Here is a 21,582-nt window from a genome sequence, read left to right as displayed (position 1 = left end):
TTCAACTTCAAATGACCCCAAAATGTTGCATCGAACGAGATACAAGTTATCAATGGCAATAACAAAATTGTTCATACATTCTCTATTCCCCTTCCCGGGGTTGGGAAGGGGTGTCGGGGATGGGCAGCAACCATCTTAATACATAACAGAACTGTAAGCTTTGTATTCACTACAACAATGTCCACTCAACAATATTGCCTACACCAAACCTCATCTAGCAAAACTCAGCTCAGCTTACTTCGTAAAAAATTGACAACACGCAGGGGTGGCTGATGACTGCATATAAAATGACAAAATCTGAGTTCCTGTTTTCTTTGAATTTCAAGAGCGCCATGGCTGGAGGTGACTAGATTTTATTTATCGGACCGAAGAAGCATGGACATGATCAAGATGACATTTTCATTTGGATTTCCCGGTGGACATAGACTAGAAACTCGACATAGGAGGGGCCACTTGGATTCTTATCTTCTACCAAATGAGAAAAGAACAATGCTCCTGCAGACAAGAAACAGTAAAATGCTTTCGAGTAAACAAAAGAAATGTCGTGAAATAATGTAAAGAAATTCCTTCATTGCATCTAATAAATACAGTCAAAGGGACAATAAAATGTCCAGAAGATTAGACTAAGATAATATATCATCCACATTCTGTGTCGTACCATACCGCTAAAATGAGAAGTACTAAAAACAGTGTTTGATCCCATGCAACAAATCTCAACATACTCAAATCAAATGAGAATGCGTTAGTTGATTGATAAGCGTGACAAAAACAATGGACAATAAGTTCAGATAATATATTTATCCAAACTGTCTGCAAAATTCCAATGCTGCGACAGAAGAAGGATAGCTACGAACAGTGGATACCATAAATGGTGGCCATGCGATGTGCAAATATGCATATTAACACAGAACCATCGGCCCTCCTAGTTGATGAGATCTTACAGTCTCTACAGATAGATGCCCAGACCCAACTATTTAAGCTGACAATAAGAATCCACTTCTGAAATTATTACTAGTATACACTAATCTGCAAGGGAAAAATACAATTGGCACCAAGAATGCTATCAATAAGAATGTAACCTTGTTGGTTATCGCTTTGAATAGAATTTCCTAAAGATGATGGAGAGAGTTGGCCAAATAAAATGGGAACTAAATGAGCTCTCACTTTCAGACTGCCAGAGAGTATATATTTTTTTTCTTCTGAATGAAAAGGTCATTAAATTTTATCTGTGGATCAGGTAGCACTATATTAGTTTGTATTTCTTGTGCAGAAACGGGGTGTTCTGATGCAATGACAGCTCCTTTCTTCTACAATTTATTTGACCTTGTCTTAATTAGGGGTTACGACGTAAATTTGGCTACAGGCTACTGCTGTGACAAGTGATATGCATGATGGTCAGATCTGAAATCATAAAAAGGGACCAGCTCCCATGATGAGGATATCCAAATACCACTTAATCTCCCTTCCCAATATTAAAAGGAAAGAATCAACAGATCGGCTGAATGACACTATTGGCCAATGTAAGCCAAATGGGAAGAATTAGACGCTGTTTAACTTAGTACGTCATAGTTAATTAGCTAGCAATACAAAGATTAAGGATTTCCATTTGGCTCAAGAATTTTCAACTGCACTGACCTGATGGATCTCCTTTCTTGCACAATTTTATGCTGCAAAAAGAATCACAAAGATTATCGGAAATTGCATTTGAATAAAGATATCAATTGATGAATTAGGTAAATGCACTGAAGACGTAATAATTCTTACCGGAGGTAGGAACATCTTTGTCGCCGTATCTCATTTACTAAATCATTTACCTTCCGTGAAAGTGGATTGTCAAATTGCTGCAGCACAAACTGAGCACACAAAGTCATAAGTTACAAGATGCAAAGATAAAGTGGAAATGTAACCCAGCAAACGAAATCCTGAGATGCACCACTAATAAATACCCATTTTCACAACACAACACAACACTATATCACCCCAAAAACAAGGGACTTTTCTTCTTGTAGGTAAAACACATTCATGCACCTATGACTTCACTTTACATTCCTAACTTATTGGAGCTAGAATGCCATTTGATCGAAAGATCATAATAAAATTACCTAGGGAACCATAACTCAGTGGTTTTATAAGCACCCCCTTGTCCACGTTGCCTTAGGCCCCGTTTGGATGTTGAGATCGTCTACCCATCTCATCCTATCCCATCTCATCTCATCTCATCTCAATATCCAAACACCACTCAAACACAATCACTTTTTAATTTCAAATTTTCAACTTTTTCATCTAATCATTACCTAATCATTACAACTTTTCCAAACTTCTAAACAAAGGACAAAAAACAATTCAACTTTTTTAAATCCCAAAACAAAAAATAAGATTAAAAAATTATTTTCTAACAATATTTTTAACTTTATAATTTTTTTTATTCAACTTTTTCTTTCTTCTTTTCCAAAACCCCATAAAACATCTTAACTCAAATCATTATACTACTATTTATAGATTTCTCATCTCAACATCCAAATGAGGCCTTACTTATAGATATATCTTGAAGCATATAACATACACTTTTAGATTTGTTCCCTTCATCATCAAGAGCTTGCTCGCTAGGTCCAGACTCCCAATTTATTTATCAAAAAAGAAAAAGGCCAACGATCTTTCAAGATCAAGTAGTTTGAAGTCATCCAGCCTTTAAGATTTTTTTGTGAACGATGTCTTGAACGAGCCTATTTAGCAGATTAATAAGCCAAATTATGCAAGAAGAATTGAGTTTGGGTGTTTAACACTTTGGGTTTGGGTCACTCACATAAGTTTCTGTGTGTAAGGTAGACATTATGTATTTTTTTATAGGTATAGTAGAGATTATGTATTCCGGAAAGGAACACAGAACACTACCTGAGTAGGAATTTCTTCAGCTGAGGAGATGCCAAACAGTAATTGCAAGATATTTGAATCCACTGAGTTCCCAATATATATCAAACAGTCCACGCCATTCTCAAGAAGATAAATTCCATCATCAGTAACATGCTCACTTGAAAGTGGAATCACCGGAGAAACAAGACATTCATTTTCATCCTGTCCATTTAGAGAATTACCGGGTGGTTATAAAAGTATATTACAAAAAGTACGACGCAACTTTATGCGGCATTACTCTCACCTTTTGCTTAAGGTCATGGATCGCCACCATCCTGGGATATACCAGTGGAATTGCCAAAGGGGTAGAAAGGTAGGAAACGCACTCGATCCAAATAGACCGATCATCTATTCTCCCATCATTTCGCAGTCCTATGCTTTTCAATAATGCTGAAAAGAAATGAAAGAACAAGATATATCAACTAATGTCAAATAGTTAACTCATAAAGTTTGCTAATCAAGCATTATTTATGGCTCCAGATTTTCCCAGTAGAAGCGATATGTTTGATGACAGCCATGTTTTGGTATAAGTAAGATGTGGAATTACTATTAACTATTAAGAAAACACAAATGTACTTCTCAAATGCGTGAAGACTCAAGCTGTGATAAAGTAACATGGAAGGTAAGAGAGAGTAAAAGAAAATAAAGGTGAAGCTTCACCGAAATTTACTAATTTACCTATGCAAAGGCTGGGTATGTACAAGCAATACAATTCTTGCAGTAACTTGTCATCTTACAAAGCAGACAACTACAGGCTGAAGTACAGAAATATTTAGATACTGAAAAGTTTCTCCAGGTGAAAATTGATGGGGGCACTAATTCAAGTTTTTTCTATTTTTTTTTTAAACTAGCATGATGCTGAAAAAGTTATTAAAGCGAGTAAATTTCAGTACTTCGAGTTATTTTGCTATTGGTCAATGGGTCTTATTTTGGGATAACTTGTGTGATTAAGATTTGTGTGGTCTTTCCTTGAATCTTTATAGTGTCTAATTTGGATTCATAACTTAATTAAAATCAACATTAAGACCTTGGAATCAGCTTACACAAACCTACATAATCAGTATCTTCATTAGAGATCAATACTCTTGGCTTTCAAGCTCTCATTTTGATAGGTTTAATTGCTCTCTTTCTAGGTGTAGTTGCTTAGCATGCCCAATTGTGATTGATTAGCCTCTCAAAACAATTGTGACGGATTGTAATTTTTAATTTTCTCCATTTCCTTCTTTTCTTCTCATCTCCCCAGGAAATGGATGTGCTTTGCTGCAGGCTTTAAATCCACCAATCTGCCAAATATTTTCTGATTCCATGCCAAACCCTCCGGACCTCAGATCTCCCACAAGGCTTTCAGCATTAAACCACAAGGAGAAAGTATGGCTCACATAGGGAAAAAAAAATGTGATAACATAAGCACTATGGCACATAGGATGGCTCACATAGGAAAAAAAATGTGACAACATAAGCACCATGGCACATAAATGTTAGCTGTACAAAGTTATATTAAAAGTTGGCAGTTTAAACTTCGTGCATTGACGATGTTACTGTCGCACATATATATTAGCAGACAGGAATATACCAAGGGTGTATAGAGGCAGGAGCTTAAGTGCCTCAGGAAGGATAAGCTGCCCGGACGATGTTACTGTCGCACAAAATTTACGATAAGAAAGAAGAACGTTGATGCAAAGATTTGTCACTTGTTCCCGGACTTGCAAGAGTGGGCTGGAAGGAATTTTATTTGCCGCTACAAGATTAAAATTAGCATAACAATTAATAATATTCTTTCACATACAATTAATAAATTTAAAAAAGTCATGAATCATAACACTTCAGGAAAATTTAAAACAAAAGCACCAACAATGAACCAGTCAAAGTAAGAACCCCTGGAGTGGGAAGAGCATTTTATTTTAATTTTTTGATACATAACATCACTAAATTTTATTAAAGAGCGCAAGGGGAACAACCCAAGCACACTTTATATTCACATTTTAAAGATATGATGATGAGTTACAAATAATGAAACTTCTAAATACATATAAGCTGCTGGATACCAAAAGAGTTGTTACAGACTGACAAAAATACCGACCAAAACACTGAAAAATATATATTGCAGTAAAACAAGATCAAATACCTTGTTTCAAGAAACATGCAAATTGAGTGTCCAAGTCAGCTGAGCGGAAAAGATTACTTAGCATACTGGTGCAAGGGAGGGATAAAGTTGTAACCCGAATTCTTCTTTGGCCATACACAGTAGTGTAAAGAAGGGCGCACTGCACATAAAAAAAAACACAAATATGGTAACAATAATGTCTAAACGATTTTAAAAAAACAAACCTTCATCAAGTAAATGATCAACATGATCACTATCAACTCCACACAAAAGTACAGGGAAATTTTCTGGTACCTGGAAAGAGCATTCTGAGCCATCCTGCAACTTATCGTCATGTTTTAAGTTTACCATTATAGTTTTGTCACAGTCAATCTGTGGAGCAGAAAGATGTGTTAAGAGGTATGAAAACTTAGTAAAAAGAAAGCACAGAGTTTCCAAAAAAAAACCAAAATAGGAGAAAGAAAACCAGAAAATAGAACAGACTTCAGGCAAAGTAAGAAGAATGAACATGATGACCTTCAGCAAGATCAATACATCAAAAAAGGGAAGAAGAAGAAGAAGATTACCTTTCGCAAGACCAATACACCAAAAAATGAAGTAAGAAGAATAACAAGAAGCTTGTAATGAGGAAAAGAATTCACAAAATTCTTACTTCTCAAAAGAAAAAAGAAAAGAATATAAGAATTCTCAAAACTTAGTTTTTTTTTCATCCTTCATAGCAGAAAGTTGTGTCGTTAATATGATTGTTTATTTGGCCTATGCTTGAATTCAAATTATAAATCGTCTCTAGGGGTAAATCTTGCTATTATAGTTTGAAGATACAACGCCAAAATAACTTTCAGATTATTCCCCCATAATGAAAACGTCAAAATTTCAGAGTTACTGCTGGTCAACATAATCTGCGTTTCCGTGACATTAAAGTTTCATAGACAATAGAAATAAATGTTATATAGTAATAACACAATCAATTACTTATGAAAAAATAATAATACAATGTTAATCAAGCATCATGCAGATATACAAACCCCAGGTAGGTCAACATCTGTTGGTATGCGTTTGCAAAAGTTTCCATGGTAGTCTTGAACTTGAATACCCTATGATGACAAAAACACTATCAGCTACCTAGAATAAAGCAACTATTAAGAACATGAAAACTATTGTTACATACAAAAACTTCAGTATAACAAAAAGCATACCTGACTGCATCTCACACGCATCACTGCCTCAAAACCTTGAGGCCTGGTTATATTCCATCTAAGATCGTTGTAAAGCTTTGCAGGATCAGAAAGAGCTGAGAACGGGTAATAATAATAAACCTGGAAGATATTGGGCAGCATTTAAAGTTGTACTTTGAAACAGCAAATTCACAAGAAAACAAAACTGAAGACCTGAATATGCATAAAAGATCAAAATTACATCAATTGCATAATTTTGAAATCTGCTTCGCTAATTCATTTTAGCTGGGGAAAGAGTTATAAATCCTTCAAAAACCATGAAACGGGTGGTTTACAAGAACACAACCATCATTGATAACTTTTGCCCTTTGTAAATTCAAGAAAACAATTCATATCACGGTGCATTTACCTTTCAGCGTGGCATGGAGCACTTATGGTAGGTTCAGCAGACATTTGAATAAGCAAATGCCCTTATAAGTGCAACTTTAGCTGACAGTATATATAAAGGCCAAAGCAATTAATGCCTACAACATAAAGGCTTTTTATGATGTAGATGATGACCAGATGATGATTGGCTGGGGAATAGAGCATACCTCAGGCATCTAAATTCCCAAGAATGTGATGCACAGGAATCTCTATGTCAGAGAATGTAATGAATCTTATGTTTGGCTTCATAAGGAATCTAACAAATGAGATCTAATACATTGCATAAACATCGTGATTTGTTGTTGTCTACAGAACTATAACCGTAAGGAAAAGAAAAAACACATAATTCATCAACAAGAGATCACACCACCTGTCGCATGTACAATAGTTAGGCAAAGAGTGGAAAGGTGGTTCAGTAAGGAAAAAGATATTGATAACAAGGGCAAATACATCATTTTAAGAGAGATTGAACTTTCACAAGACAAGGGAATTAAGCCACCATCTGTTTTAAAGGGAATCCACATTCCCACAAATGTGAGATCCGGTGAGAATCCGGATATCCATGACCACCTAGATTTGATTAAGCTATTTGCAACTAAATGAGAGAATATTTCTTGATATGCTTGAAAAGTGAAAAGTCTCTAGGCCCTGACGTTTTTACCATGGGTTTCTTCCAAGTTTTTATTTATTTATTTATTTATTTATAGGTAATAAGAGATTTTATTCCAAGTAAATAGACATAGCCCAAGTACAAAGGAAGTATACAAGAGAATACACCTAAATACAAGTTTCTTCCAAGTTTGTTGGGGAGTGATCAAGGATGATCTCATGAACGCGTTTCAAGAGTTTCATGCCAATGAAAGGTCTGAAAAAAGTCTCAACACTCTTTTTTAGCTCTCATTCCCAACAAAATGGGGTCCCTGGATGTTAGAGACTACAACCCTATTAGCCTTCTGAATGGGGTGTACAAGATCCTTCCTATAGATTTGGCAAACAGATTGAGGATGGTGAAGGATAAGTTAATTTTGAAGCCTCAAAATGTATTCATCAAAGGTAGACTCAACATTAATTGCAAATGAAGTCTTGGACAGATGACTCAAATATAAAGAACTTGAATTACTTTGCAAACTAAACATGGAGAAAGCTTACGATCATGTCAACTGAAACTTCTTGCTTTATCTACTTGCAAGAAGTGGTTTTGGGGTGAACTGGTATGCTTGGGTAGCATATTGCATTTCTACAGTTCGCTTTTCTATCTTAGTGAATGATTTGCCAATGGGTTTTTTTATTTATTTAAATCCTCCTATGGTTTGAGACACGGAGATCTACTCTCTCCATTACTTTTCATTATCATCACAGAAGCTCTTAGTAAGATGATTTTGGGACTTGAGGATGGTGGCTTTCTCTATGGCTTCTTGGTGAGGAATGGTGATTACGGCTCTATTGATACTTCTCATTTGCTTTTTGCAATGATACTCTCATCTTTTGTACAGCAAATCATGGGCACATTAAACCTTTAAGGGCTCTCCTCCTTTGTTTTGAAGTTGTCTCTAGTTTGAGAGGAAGTCTGAATTACTGCCTATGGGAATTGTCCCTAACACGGTGAATCTAGCTCGCCTCTTGGGATCTAAGGTATCTTCTCTACCTATGAAGTATCTTGGCCTACCTTTGAATGCTCCTTTCAAATCAGAGGGGATTTGGAACGCCATGATTGAAATATGGAACGTAGATTGGCTTCTTGGAAGAGGTTATACTTGTCTAAAGGGGATAGGCTTACTCTAATAAAAAATACCCTTCCTAATGTACCAACCTATTTTTTGTCCTTGTTCTTGCTCCCTACAAAGCTAGCCAAACGTATTGAGATGCTACAACGGAATTTCTTGTGAAGTGGGATGGGGGACGAGTTCAAATTCCATCTGGTGAACGGGTCGATTGTTTGCACACCAATATTTGGGAGTGGATTGGGGATCCGTAATTTGATGAAGTTCAGTCAAGCTCTTTAGGGTAAATGGTTATAGTGGTACCAACAAGAAAGGGGGGCCCTATGGAAGTTAGTTATAGATTCAAAGTTTAGGGAGCCTTGGGGAGAATGATGCTCAAATGAGGTACATGGACCATATATGGTGGGTTTGTGGAAACACATTAGAAAATGATGCAAGACTTTCCTAAGACATGCACATATTGAGGTAGGTGATGGTTCTTGAATCAAATTTTGGCACAACAAATGGTGCGGTGAACAAAGTCTCAAAGAAACATTCCCTAACATTTTTTAGCTTGTACAGGCGATTGATGCTTCACTAGCTTGTCTCTTGGTCTTCTCTCGTAGTTCCCCTCAATGAAATGTAAATTTCATTAGGGTAGCACAAGATTGGCAGTTGGCGGTTAGCACCGAGTTCTTTGCCTTACTATATTCCGTCAGAGTGACTAAGGACACCATAGATAAGATTAGTTAGAGCCCCTCCAAGAAAGATAGATTCACAGTTAGATAATTCTACCAAGTTCTAACTAGCCAAGGCATGACCACTTTTTCAGGGAGCAACATATGGAAGACAAAAGCTCCTTTGAAAGAAGCTTTTTTTTGTTTGGACAACCTCCCTAGACAAGATTCTTACTATAGACAATCTGAGGAAACGTTTAATGGTGTTGGTCTGATATTGCACGTGTAAAAAGAATGGGAAATCAGTAGATCACCTACTTTTACATTGTGAGGTGGTCAGGACCATGTGGAATGTTTTTTAGGGAATAGGATTATCTTGGGCCATGCCTCGCAGGCTAGAAGATTTTCTAGCAAGCTGGAGAGGACTTCTAGCCAATTCACAAGTAGCAGGAATATGAAAGATGGCCCCTATATGTATGTGTTGGTGCATTTGAAGAGAGAGAAATGATAGAAGCTTCGATGATCGCAAGAGGATAATAAATGAACTTAAAGTTCTCTTATTGAAAACCTTGTTCTTATGGGCGGGGGTCATTGATTTTAATGGACTAAGGGGTTGTTTTGGGAAATTAGACTCGTCTCATCTCATCTCATCTCATCTCATTTCAAAATTTTCTCATAAGTTCCTTCCCAAACATCACTAAAACACAAACACTTTTCAATTTCAAATATTCAACTTTTGCATCTAATCAGTACAACTCTCCCAAACTTCCAAACAAAATACAAAAGATAATACAACTTTTTCAAATTTCAAAACAAAAATAATCTTAAAAAATTACATTTTAACAATATTTTAACTTCATAATAGTTTTATTAAACTTTTTCTCTCTTTTCCCAAAACCCAATAAAATATCTTAACTCAAGCCATTTAACTACTATTCACAAAATTCTCATCTCATCCCAGTCCCCAAACATCCCCTAAATGTCCATGATTTTCTACTTTCGGTTGTAAACCCTAAATAGGTACTTTTCACGTATACATCACGTATACTTGGGCTATGCCTCCTTTTCTTATGAACAAAATTCTTGATTCCCTAAAAAAAAAAAACAAAGACTTGCAATGCACTGCCACATATTGATAGGAGAATTCACCATCCTCTGAAAATCAAATGAGATAGTGGCAACCATGAAAGCAAGAAGAGTACTATTGTTATAATATAAGCATCATGGGGCTCGCGCTTAAATGATACTGGAATCCAAGTAAGCAGAAGAAAACAAGAAGATAAAATTATAATTCTTTGACCAATTATTCAGATTTAATGTATGATGCCACTAAATGATTTAGAACACGAGTCAGATTTGACTCATTTGAGTGGCAAGGGGAGAAAATAAAAGAAAGGTCACAGCAACCTATTCCACATGCAGTGATGATTGCTTAGTTCAACCTAGGTTGCAGGTCTTAGCAGTTTAGAAGATATGTTCCAGTGACCTGCACATACATTAGTAGCAGGAAATTTGAACACTTGCTATTAAACCTTTCCAAATGGCAGGCTCTCTTTTAACACGGGTAAAATGGAAAACAAAAACACTTCCAACTGCCACGTTTTTGTCAATATAGACATTGCTGCAAAGGGATCCCATGCGATAGTGATAGAAAAATGATATAGACTAGATTTACATCCCACTCTCATTCAATTGTGTTGATGCAGCTCGTTATGTTGATATAAGAGACGATGGGCAGCACCAGATCAGTACAGTAAGATAAAAGTTGGATAGGGGTGCAGTATATACAATTAACTCATAATGATAATACACACTGGAGAGAAGCTTCAAGTATTACTGTTCATAACAAATTCACGCAAAATCAGGCACGCATGCACTTTAATAATAGTTTAATTGTGCATAATTTTACTATTCTAAATAAAGCATTATCACAACTATGTAGTGTTAATACTTATATTTTTTATTAGTCATGAAATATTTACTTTTTCACAGGAGTAATAAAAAAAATAAGCTGTGAACATGAACGTAAAAGATAGTAGATAATGAAAAGAAAAGGGAAGCAAAGCATTGGAGTGGGGCTGCTATTCAAAGGAAGTTGGAAGAGGGAAGAATACTACAAATGGAATAAAGACGTGAAGAAATAAGAAAGTCAAGGTTGAAGTGATAAAAAAGAAAGAAAAAAAAAAGAAACAGCTAGGGCCTCCTATGTATATAAATACAATAGTGTGCACTTGCGCCGCATACATGTGATGTATAGATTGATTTGAATCTTCGTTTTTTTTTTTTAGGGAATGTGGTGCCGCTGCTAAGTTGGAAGAGGGAAGAATACTACAAATGGAATAAAGACGTGAAGAAATAAGGAAAGTCAAGGTTGAAGTGATAAAAAAGAAAAAAGAAAAGAAAAAAAACAGCTAGGGCCTCCTATGTATATAAATACAATAGTGTGCACTTGCGCCACATACATGTGATGTATAGATTGATTTGAATCTTTGTTTTTTTTTTTGGGGGAATGTGGCGCCGCAATGCACTACCACATACTGGACGAAACGGTGAACACCAACAGGGAGAAAAAAATTATGGAAGACAGCGCCGCACAGAACATGGATGGAAGAAGAAAAATAAAACTGGAGTTCTACCTCCAGTTTTACAGCTATGTTTACATTCGGAGAATACTATAATTTTATTTCTCTTTGGTTTCTTTTAAATATTGTGTTACTGTTTATTTACATTCAGATTTTGGAATTTATTTTCGTGAACATGCCTAGCTAAGTTTTCAACTAAGGTTGAGGATGAAACCTCATTGAAGATTAGTAATATTATTTATGAGATTTATTTTTTCCCTGTTACTTGTGTGCTCAACCATATATTGTTCTTGCTTCATATCAATTGACAGGGAGAAAATTCTCGATATGAGTTCAATCATGTTTTTCTCATGACCTAGAATAATCTTAATCAGTTGAGAGTCTGATTCATAATTTTGTTAAAAATAAAATCTAATATTTTTTGTGATTTGTTTTAACAAATACAAGTGATGATTTGATTTATATCTTTGAGCGAAGAAGAACATACTTTAGATATTTTCTTTAAAAAAAAAAAAAAAGAGTTTCAACAATGATATTTTCCATGATAACAAGATTGATTTCTAGACATGTACAGAAAGAATTGATTATCATAAATATATTACTTTGAATTAATGAGGTGGATTCCAAAACCTTAATTCATTCTCCATTAGTAATTTATTCATTGTTTAGATTAATTTGAATATTTAGAATTTATTAGTTCTTTTATTTTAATTAGTTTATTAAATTAATTATTTCTTACTTTGATTCATTGATTGTTTAGTTCTTAATTTCTTGTTTTATTTTAGAACTCCTTTTTCTGAACTAGATTAGAATTTATGTTTATATTTGATTGGTTTACTACATTTTTACAGGTCTCTGTGGGTTCACCTTCATTCTTGCTAAACTATACTTTTGGTACGGTTCATGCACCGAGTACAATTAAAATTTCACAACACACAGTGATCAGTGATCTGAAAGTCATTGATACCTGTCCTCCAGTAGTTCTTGGTATGACAGAGATGGAAGCAATGTCTATGTAAGTCTGGGTAGTAACAAAAATATCAACACACACCTGGAACAATCACGATAATAACAATTAGCCCATACAAATCATGCTCCCTAGTACTACCCGCTAACAAATGTCAGTTGGCATAATTTATCACCAAAATCTTCATTAGAGTCAAGTGAGAAGAAACTAAAATCAACCTGATACTCAGCAAATTCAATTGCCATCGTCTTTAAAGTTTTGTCTACCGGTTGGAGTAATTTGTGGGCCTCCTGAAATCCAGTAAGGAAAATTATTCAATTCAAAACCACAGCACTAACTTTTCTCTTGCACTGATCAATACTAGCACTTACACTGTCTAGTGCGTATAAGTTTTACATATAATTATCTGAAGAACAAAGAGATGGTGGGTGAAACATACATATAAGATATTTATACCTTCTCCCCTGCAGAAATATTAGTTCGCCCTTCAGCCTCTCTAGCAGAAAGTGATCCAACGCCAGTTGACGGCAAGACTGCACACAGACATAGCACAATCATCAGCATACTCTGATGCAATAGAACCTTTTGGTAAATTATTATGGACTTCAGGCACACCAAAAGTTCCTGTGAAAAATAAAGATCATAGCTAAATACATAAATTGTTTTGAATACCTAATCCATAAAGATGGAGCTCCAAGTCAATCATCAAAATGTTTTAAATATTCATGAGTTCTAAAAATGACATGTCTGACTTTTAACAGCCCTATATTCAGGGAGACGAACAAAAAGGTATTGACTCCACACTAGATAGATAAGGACCATCTTTCACATTGCTGCAATTTGCAGGCTACCAGTTATTAATTTGATGCCAACTAATCAAACTGATAAAAAAATCTTTAGTAAGTGATATCCATTTTGATACCTCCATATCAGACATCCACTATCAACCCCTGCATGAAGAATTTGTTTTAGAACACACTAAAAAATACAAAATAGATCTGATCCTATAATTTTCTCAACAAGCCACATAGCTTAGTTTCTACAACTCAACCATTTGATTAGAACACAAACCCACTTTCCTGACTCCAAGCTGCTCCAGTCTCACATCCAGACTCACCATTTGCTTTGACCTCAGTTTCTGATGTTTAATAAAAACGCTCAAATTTGAATTTTTGGCTCTCTTCCCTTCCACAACTCCAATTCAGACATGCTTAACAAAATCAATTCTATAACTATCTCCTTAGAAAAAATTCCTAAAATTATCCATCTTTCCATTTTTTCTATTTAGGTACAAACCCACATACTAAATCCCTGATTTTAATTTCCTGATATCTTCATCATCAAATTTCCCCATTTTTGACTTAGCTGTAGAGAAACAACCAACATTGTTAGAAATGTTTGTACACTTATCTCCAAGATTTGCTTTTATGCACCATGCAACTGAAACATCTGAATGACAAAGTATAGCAGGCACATTAATCAAAATAGACATGGTGTTTGTTTTGTTCTTTAATTTGAGGTTTTCAACAAACTTACTCAAGAAGAAAAATGCAGGAAGGGCCCCACATAATTCACTGTATACACCAACCATAAACAAGAATGCAACAAATGTTTTTTATTTTTATAAGTAACAAGAATGCAACAAATGTTACCAATAAGAGTATTTATTGTATAGAAAACTGTGAGCTTACCCGATTGAAATACCAGCAGTTTTCCTCCGCTACTCTTTATTGCCAAAAAAGCAGCCTGACAGGAACAAAAACTTAAAATATGTGCAATAATCAAATACATTTCTTCCAATGAACGCGGAAAATTGTATTAATAAAAGCTAGAATGTACAATGATCAAACATCATTTCATGAAAATACACGTCGTTAAATTATACAATATCAAGTTCTCACAATCTGCTGACATATGATAATATTTATTTCATGAACACCCAAACAAAATTCCAAATTGCAATAGATATGTGTGCCGCATCTTCTCATTATATATCCATACGGTGACCAATCATTAACAAGAAATGCATATATAATTGTGACTCAAAGCTAAAACTGGGTTTCACACTCACAAAACAATTCATAAGCACATTCATAAACCACTATGCTGCTAACATAGTTTCACTGTACCAATTGAAAGTGCATTTTTTTTATTGGCACTGGGTGTCCGGGAACAGCGTCCCGACTAATCCCGATGGTGCACGGCCCTCAGCAAGGAGTTTCCCGCAAGTGCACCTCGGGTAATTCAATGGAAAAATCTCCCAATTCAATGGCCCCTAGAAATTGTTTGCACCCAAAGAGTTTTGAACCTTAGACGTGAGGGGAGTATACCCCCAAGCCCAAGGCCTTACCACTTGAGCCAACCCCTATGGATTACCAATTGAAAGTGCATAGACAGCATGTGTAGACATAATTTCCTCGTATAGAAGGACACACCTGGACTGCAGCACCAAAGGCTGATTCAGCAGTTCTGTTGTTCTGAAACATGTTTGGAATGCTTTCCAGCAATAGCTCTAAATGTTGGCGGCACTAGAACACACAAAAACTAATTAATGCATTTGGAAATTCATTAAATTGATAAACATTAAATGAAAGTGCTAGAGATCTACGTATTAGCAGAACCATGAAGCAATGCAAAAAGAAGACATTTTATAGCTTAAACTAACCTCAGAGAGCTGAACAACAACATCAGTCTGCAGAGGAGTATAAACATCTTGGACATCCGGAACAATGAGCATTAGTGGCTGCAAACATATGTGAAACTGAAATCAGTGGAACATTTCCAAATTATGGACAGTAAAAGTATGTTTCAAATGAACAAGCATTCATTCCTCTCCCTCCACATATACCATATGAAAGAATGTCAAATGGCATTCAGAATAATACTACTCACATCCCCACCAAATGATTTTTCCAACACCATAATAAACCCACTACCAACTCTGGCATAAACCATGAAATTCCAACCAAAGAGAACTATCAACCAGAACTCCCTAGCAACAGGATAAAACTAGAGGCACGATGTCATAAATCACGACCAAAAATCATACAGATGATGATGCTTGTAACTGTTCATTGCAGATCTAACCAAAACTAGAGGCAGGATATGTATGAATTTTGCCTTTTCCTCTTTCACTAGTTATCCCACATTCATCCCAAAGAAATTAATTCATGCACATTTCTGTAGCCCAAAAATAATTGATATCTTACACTAGAATCAAATTTTTATTCTGAATACAGTTCTTAAGCTTTTGGAGAATGAAAAAATTTATTAACAATTAGTAGTGACCTGTTGCAGGGCACGTTTCAAATTGTAAAAATGGATGGTGGAGTCAAATGTAGCAATTCCAACCATTGTCCGAGGACCTTCCTGCAAGAAAAAATCATCAATATATAATTCACTAACTGTAATGAATGCATATATTGACTTGGCCTCAAGAAATAACAAACCAAAAAATTGATGTGTGTCCTTGTACAACTAAAGATCTCAACGGACAGAAGCAGGGATTAGATCATGCGTCAATTAATGCAGGGAAAAAACAATAAAGAATATGTTTTTATAAAAAATCACGATCAAATACTACACAGACTAGGCAAACTTACTGGAAGATCAGAAATAACTTGACTGATTGCACTGCATGCTGCTGCAGTTGCCCCAGTTTGTATTGCATTCATGGATACATCGATGAGGAAGAAATAAACAGCCGGCATGGGATCACGCACCTGAATTAAGTTAATAGAAGCAAAAAATCACTTGGTCCAGCAAACCAGAGAAGGGAAAAAAAAGTCTTCTAAAACTAAGATCAGTGGAATCATTTTCTTCTTCTTCTTGTTATAAGTAAGAACAAAGGAACCACTTTTTTTTTATAAGCGAGAACAAAGGAACCACTTAACAACTATATTATACTAAATTACTCCTAGGCCAGTCAATCAAGCCCAGGTGTTGCTCTTTTATGTCCTGTGTACCTGGGATATGCCTACTTCTCATCAATAAAATCCTTATTGACCAATAAAAAAACTTTAACTTCTGCATTCAACTGTTTTTTGCTTGTTTTGACACAAGAAAAAATAAAGAAAACAAAAATTCATTATTCACAAATGGACGTTTTCAATCTAGAAATAAAGCCCACCGTTCATAAAAGTCCATCAAGTGATACAAGGTTGACTTCTAGGTAAGTGTCTTACATAGACATGATATTGATAAGTGCCATGACAGTGAGCACCCAATAAGCTAGTTAGTGAAAGGAAAATCCTAGTTGTCATTAAAAAGAACTAAACTAGTCACAAGAAAAATACATACATAAATTTCAATTCACATAGCAGATCTTATGAATTAACCAACCATGTATTCCTTGGTAGCAACAAATTCAACTGTTCCTCTGCATAGCTCAGGCCTTTCATCAGCATCCCTACGCCTACCATCTGGACCCAGGTTGCAGTGGTAGTCACGGGGAGTCTCATCAGTATATCCTGCAAAAGAAATGGCATGTTGTAAAGCCACCACCATGAGTAAATATACATCATTAGTAGCTCACAGGTGTATGTCATTCTAAAATCTCGACAAGATTGAAACCTGTGTGTAATACACATTACAAACAGTGTATCTATAAATAAATTGGGAAGCGAGGAAAAGGGTGAGATGTTCAATCTCCACAACATACAAACAAGCTACTAAACACCAGATAAACAACAGAAATACACAGCAATTGTTTTTACTAACCACAAATGTTACAGATGAACCGCCTTCCCTGATCGATGAACTTCATGAAAGGATTGATGTAGGCTTTGCAGCGAGAACATCGAACAGGACCAATATCCGCAAAATCTACAACCTATAACAACAAAAAGTATACATATTACAATGAAGAATGGATGCAGTTTTTTATTGTTTGATTGATTAAAAAGCAGAAAAAACAATTTGTTCGATCTCGTCCAAAACAGAGGTTAGAGAACATAACAAGACCATGAACAAGGCATATGCACATAGAGGAAACCATCAGAAAAGAAACCGTAGAGCAGTTTCTTTAAAAAAGAAAAAAGAACTTGAAGAAACGAGCTCCTCTTTGAACAGGTGTCAAAACTCACTAATCTATAATTCCAAAGCAAGGCACATCAAGAAACAGCTAGCAAGGTCATCAATTATCCATATAATTCATGTATCCAGAATGGCCTAATGAGTCCTCAATGAAACCAAGAAATTGAAAGAACGCAAAGTTCTTAAGTAAAAAGTTATAGAAGTTAACTTAATCTGATGACCATTCAAAATATTTTTTTCCCATTTTGAATGATTCGCGTACCAAAAGCAAAAAAGCAAGTCCACCCATTCATAAGAAGAAAATAGAAGGCAATGAAACCCTTTTCTTCCTGGACTGCACCATTTAGATACCACACATCTATTTTATCTGGGATTAAATCGGCTAATACTTTGGCAATGATGACACAAAGAGGAAGTTCCATTGCTATGTAAGCCAAAAAAAACCATGTTTACATACGGAAATTTGAGAAAATTTTTTGAGGTGTGTTTTGTCTGTCTATGAAAGTAGCCGGTCCACTTAAAATAGAAAAGTTTTTTTCCTTTGTGAAAACAGTTTTGTTTTCATTTTAGATTTTTATGAAGGTGGTGGGGCGATTAGATGATTCTTTTTTCAGACATGAAAATTGTTTTGGGGTCTATTACATGTTTGGACTGCCTGGGCTACGCCCATCCTTATTTCAATAAAATTACTTATTACCTAAAAAATATATATATATGTTTGGATTGAAAGTTGAAGAAAATAAAATAAAAAATTCTTCCACAAAAATGCTCAAACCTTTCCCTATAATATACTGAATAAGTAAAGGAAATTTCAACATGCTAACACAGCCAGGAGCCAAACAACTAGATAAGGTTATGCCTTTACATAAATCAAGGCCATGTAGTTACTAAAACTAAAGTCTTGAGATCTAAATTCAATATAATTGACTGTTTGGCACAAATGAGAAAAGAAACATACATTGTGAAAAAATATATATTTATAATGAATGCAAAGAGTAGTTTGCAATGAGTTTTAGAAGAAAGAAATCAAGTATACTTGTATAGGCTCCTCAGATGGATGCGGAAGGGCCAAAGGTTGGATCAACAAGGCTAACTGCATCCCTGATGTTGTCAAAAGGTCAGCAGTACATGGAATCTGTCAAATCATCAAAAGAAATCACTGAATGTCAACAACCTGTGAGATATTAACATCCAAGAATTTTAAAATTTATTACAAAAAGAATGTGGCATGTTAAATTCTTTTTTTTTTTTTTTGATAAGTAAATGGTAGTATTAATAATAATAGGCATAGCCCAAGTACACAAGAAGGTATACTGTGGCATGTTAAATTCTTGATCATGACCTGACTAATGGTGGACCTCATGTAGCGAGGACTGCAATTTCCTGTGTCTCTGACAATGTAATCGCTAGTAGCAGGCTAGACAAAATAACATGGACGAATTTAACAAGCAAAAAAAGTAATTAGTCCCTTAGCTGTCAATTAAATCGCTTTACAACATCCACATAACAATGACAATAAAAGTGAAATTGCAGGGGAAAAAGGTTAGTAAATTGTAACAAGACAATACAAATAAATGTAGAAAATTATAATTAAAATCAAATTAGTTATCACCAGTGTAAAAAATATAGATGAAATAGGAAATACCGGAGGAGGATTGGCCTGATTGCCCTGACGAGTTTCATACAAGATAGAAGAGGAACTTGGAATGGGCCGTGGAATTTGATTGGGATCAATCTTCGATGTCCCTGACACCGGGGCTCCAGTTTGACTCAGTGCAGGTATAGCAGTCATAGATTGATTTGGTAGAGGTGGTGGTGGCATTCCAAACATCCTAGGTGGTTGTACTGAACCAGATAGTGGTTGAGATGGACCCACCTATCGCAAATCAAAAAATCAGAATGCAGATCATATTAAGAGAAAATGAATATGAGAGCTCACCCTTTTTCTTTTTCTTTTGCAAACACCTCTACTAATTAATGATGAGTGGCATATTTATGCACTTTAAGTACTCTGAATCTTTGACAAGGTGTCTGGGATATAGATAAACTACAATTTTAAATGTGTGCTTGGTCTACTCCAGAAATTCCCTTCTCTTACATCACTTGTCACTCATCTCAAAATCTTTCATCAGAGGAAGGAAAGAAGGAAACAACGCCCAAAAAAACTAAACCAATCAAGGTGACCGCATAAGTTCCCAGACATCCACTCAAGAACTAGATTTGAAAGTTGCATCATCAGCATTGCCGCAATTTGACAACATACCTTTAATGTTTCTTCTAATTTTTTTATACCAACTTTTTTTGCATCTTTCGAAAGAGAAAAAAATGATTAATGCAATTTTTTTAAAAAATTACATATATAATAGGTGGAAGAAGTCAGAGAACTTAGAAAAATAAATGCTAAAGCGTATTGCTTATATCAGTCAGCTTAACAACAATGTGATTTTCAACCAATATGGCATCTCTAGTAATTAAGCTTCAGAAACTGGAAAAAAAATGTACAGAGAAAAATACTCATTCCTTACTTGCCCAGGCTGCACTGGCCATGTTGGCGGCCCATAAGAACCTGGAGGCGGTGGTACACCTTGTGGAGGTGCTGAAAATGGTGATGCTGGTTGTGCAGGAGGACCTGGTGGAGCTACAACCGCTGGACTTGCCAGAAAAGAACGCATGCTTTGAGCCTGAGGAGCTGCCCCAGCCGATCCCAATGTCAGCGGATGACCAATGGGTGGTGGTGGTGCACTGCCAGCTGGAGGAAAGCGTGGCCCACCAGGCGAAGCCCCCGACATGAATGCTGGTGGCCCATTAGTCACATAACCACTCGGTGCACTTGAATGAGGCAAAGCCGGACCAGTTGTCAAAGGAGGAGAGGCTGTGCTTGGGCGAGTACCTGGTGGTGGTGCTGAACCAACCGGACGGCTTGGAAAACCAGAAGATGGGAAAGCACCAGGAGGCGGTGCCACATAAGTGGGTGGTACATTAGTGCCACCCGACGATGGAAAATACCCAGGAGGGGTTCTGGACCCAATAAATGATGGCTGGCCAGTGGGTGGCCCCATGGATCTTGCTGGTGGGGGCACATTAGGTGACAATGTTGACTGTGGGGGTCCTGTTGGAGGAACTGCAGGTCTTGAAAGTGCACCGGGTGGAGGACCAGGCCGAGAGAATGGTGAGGACCCAACAGAAACCCCAGGCAGAGAGGCTGGTGAAGGGAAATGAGGTGGTTGACCAAAAGGGGAAGCCCTGGGGGCCGAACTCGGCATCGAAGGCGGCCGATTGAGATTCAGATTATTCAAATTATCTGCTAGTGAATTGGGATTCAAGTTAGGGTTGTAATTAGGGGGTGGAGGTTGTGATGGGTTATCGTTACCACTCCTGGGCCTAGGTGCCCCAGGAGGCAGGAAAGCTGCCATTGATCTCAATCAAATCAAAACCCAAAACCCCAGATCCCCCCTCTTTCCGAACAAGTCCCTGTATATTACGGAAAAAATTCAACAACCCACGATCCAAATCTATATGAATTACCAAAGAAGACACGCATTGCGGGAAATTCAGGAAAGAAAATTTTAGATGCACTAACTTTCAGAAATTAGATTCTAATATAAATTCTTCTTCTTTCTATCGACTTAAAGAGAGGAAAAAAAAACAGAATGATCGCCAGATTTTGGATTAAAAATTCAGTTATATTTGAATTCAACAATATAGTCTAAAAGAAATGTCAAAGGAAGATCGAAGATCTGGGAGTTCCTTGTTAAGCATAGTAAATTGCGGGGTTTGGTAGAAGAAAGTACTAAAGGAGGAAAAGAAGCAAACGAAGAGTTGGAGCACCTGAGACAGAGAGAGTGTGGGGGTTGTTGACGTCGTTGCCGCTGGTTCCGGTTCTGGTTCAGGTTCTCAGTTCCAGAGGCGAGCGCAGGGACAGGGAACTTATTTTAAGTCATTGGACTTAGAAAATCGGTATATTTTGTATATGAAAGAGAAAAAAGTATTCATTCCGAATGTATGTA

At 36.2% G+C, this 21,582-nt stretch overlaps 1 protein-coding gene across 1 annotated transcript; it reads right to left on the bottom strand.

The window, feature by feature from the left end:
• On the bottom strand, positions 1–21,582 carry LOC122279128 (protein transport protein Sec24-like At4g32640). The gene is made up of 25 exons (XM_043089500.1): positions 21,404–21,582; positions 20,101–21,046; positions 19,221–19,451; positions 18,918–18,992; positions 18,612–18,710; positions 17,261–17,372; positions 16,883–17,010; positions 16,144–16,263; positions 15,830–15,910; positions 15,207–15,284; positions 14,977–15,069; positions 14,233–14,287; positions 12,998–13,074; positions 12,760–12,831; positions 12,542–12,625; positions 6,211–6,330; positions 6,040–6,108; positions 5,309–5,386; positions 5,036–5,174; positions 4,484–4,648; positions 3,155–3,300; positions 2,893–3,072; positions 1,765–1,853; positions 1,636–1,667; positions 1–495 (listed from the first exon to the last, which is right to left on the bottom strand). The coding sequence occupies exons 2-25, from the start codon at positions 20,986–20,988 to the stop codon at positions 386–388; spliced, it is 3,321 nt and encodes a 1,106-aa protein (XP_042945434.1). The 5' UTR covers positions 20,989–21,046; positions 21,404–21,582; the 3' UTR covers positions 1–385.

This window comes from Carya illinoinensis, chromosome 1 (assembly GCF_018687715.1).
Source record: "Carya illinoinensis cultivar Pawnee chromosome 1, C.illinoinensisPawnee_v1, whole genome shotgun sequence".
NCBI classification, from domain to species: Eukaryota; Viridiplantae; Streptophyta; class Magnoliopsida; order Fagales; family Juglandaceae; genus Carya; species Carya illinoinensis.
The sequence above is the reverse complement of the archived record's forward strand: the minus strand, read 5'-3'. Positions and strand labels throughout refer to the sequence as shown.

Bases quoted from the DNA above. Each gene is read 5' to 3' on its own strand.
- LOC122279128 (XM_043089500.1), bottom strand. From the start codon at position 20,988: ATGGCAGCTTTCCTGCCTCCTGGGGCACCTAGGCCCAGGAGTGGTAAC. The intron at 18,993-19,220 runs GTATTTCCTATT...TATTTTGTCTAG, and splicing joins ATCAGGCCAATCCTCCTCCG to CCTGCTACTAGCGATTACAT. The intron at 15,070-15,206 runs GTTAGTTTAAGC...TGTGTGTTCTAG, and splicing joins TTGTTGTTCAGCTCTCTGAG to TGCCGCCAACATTTAGAGCT.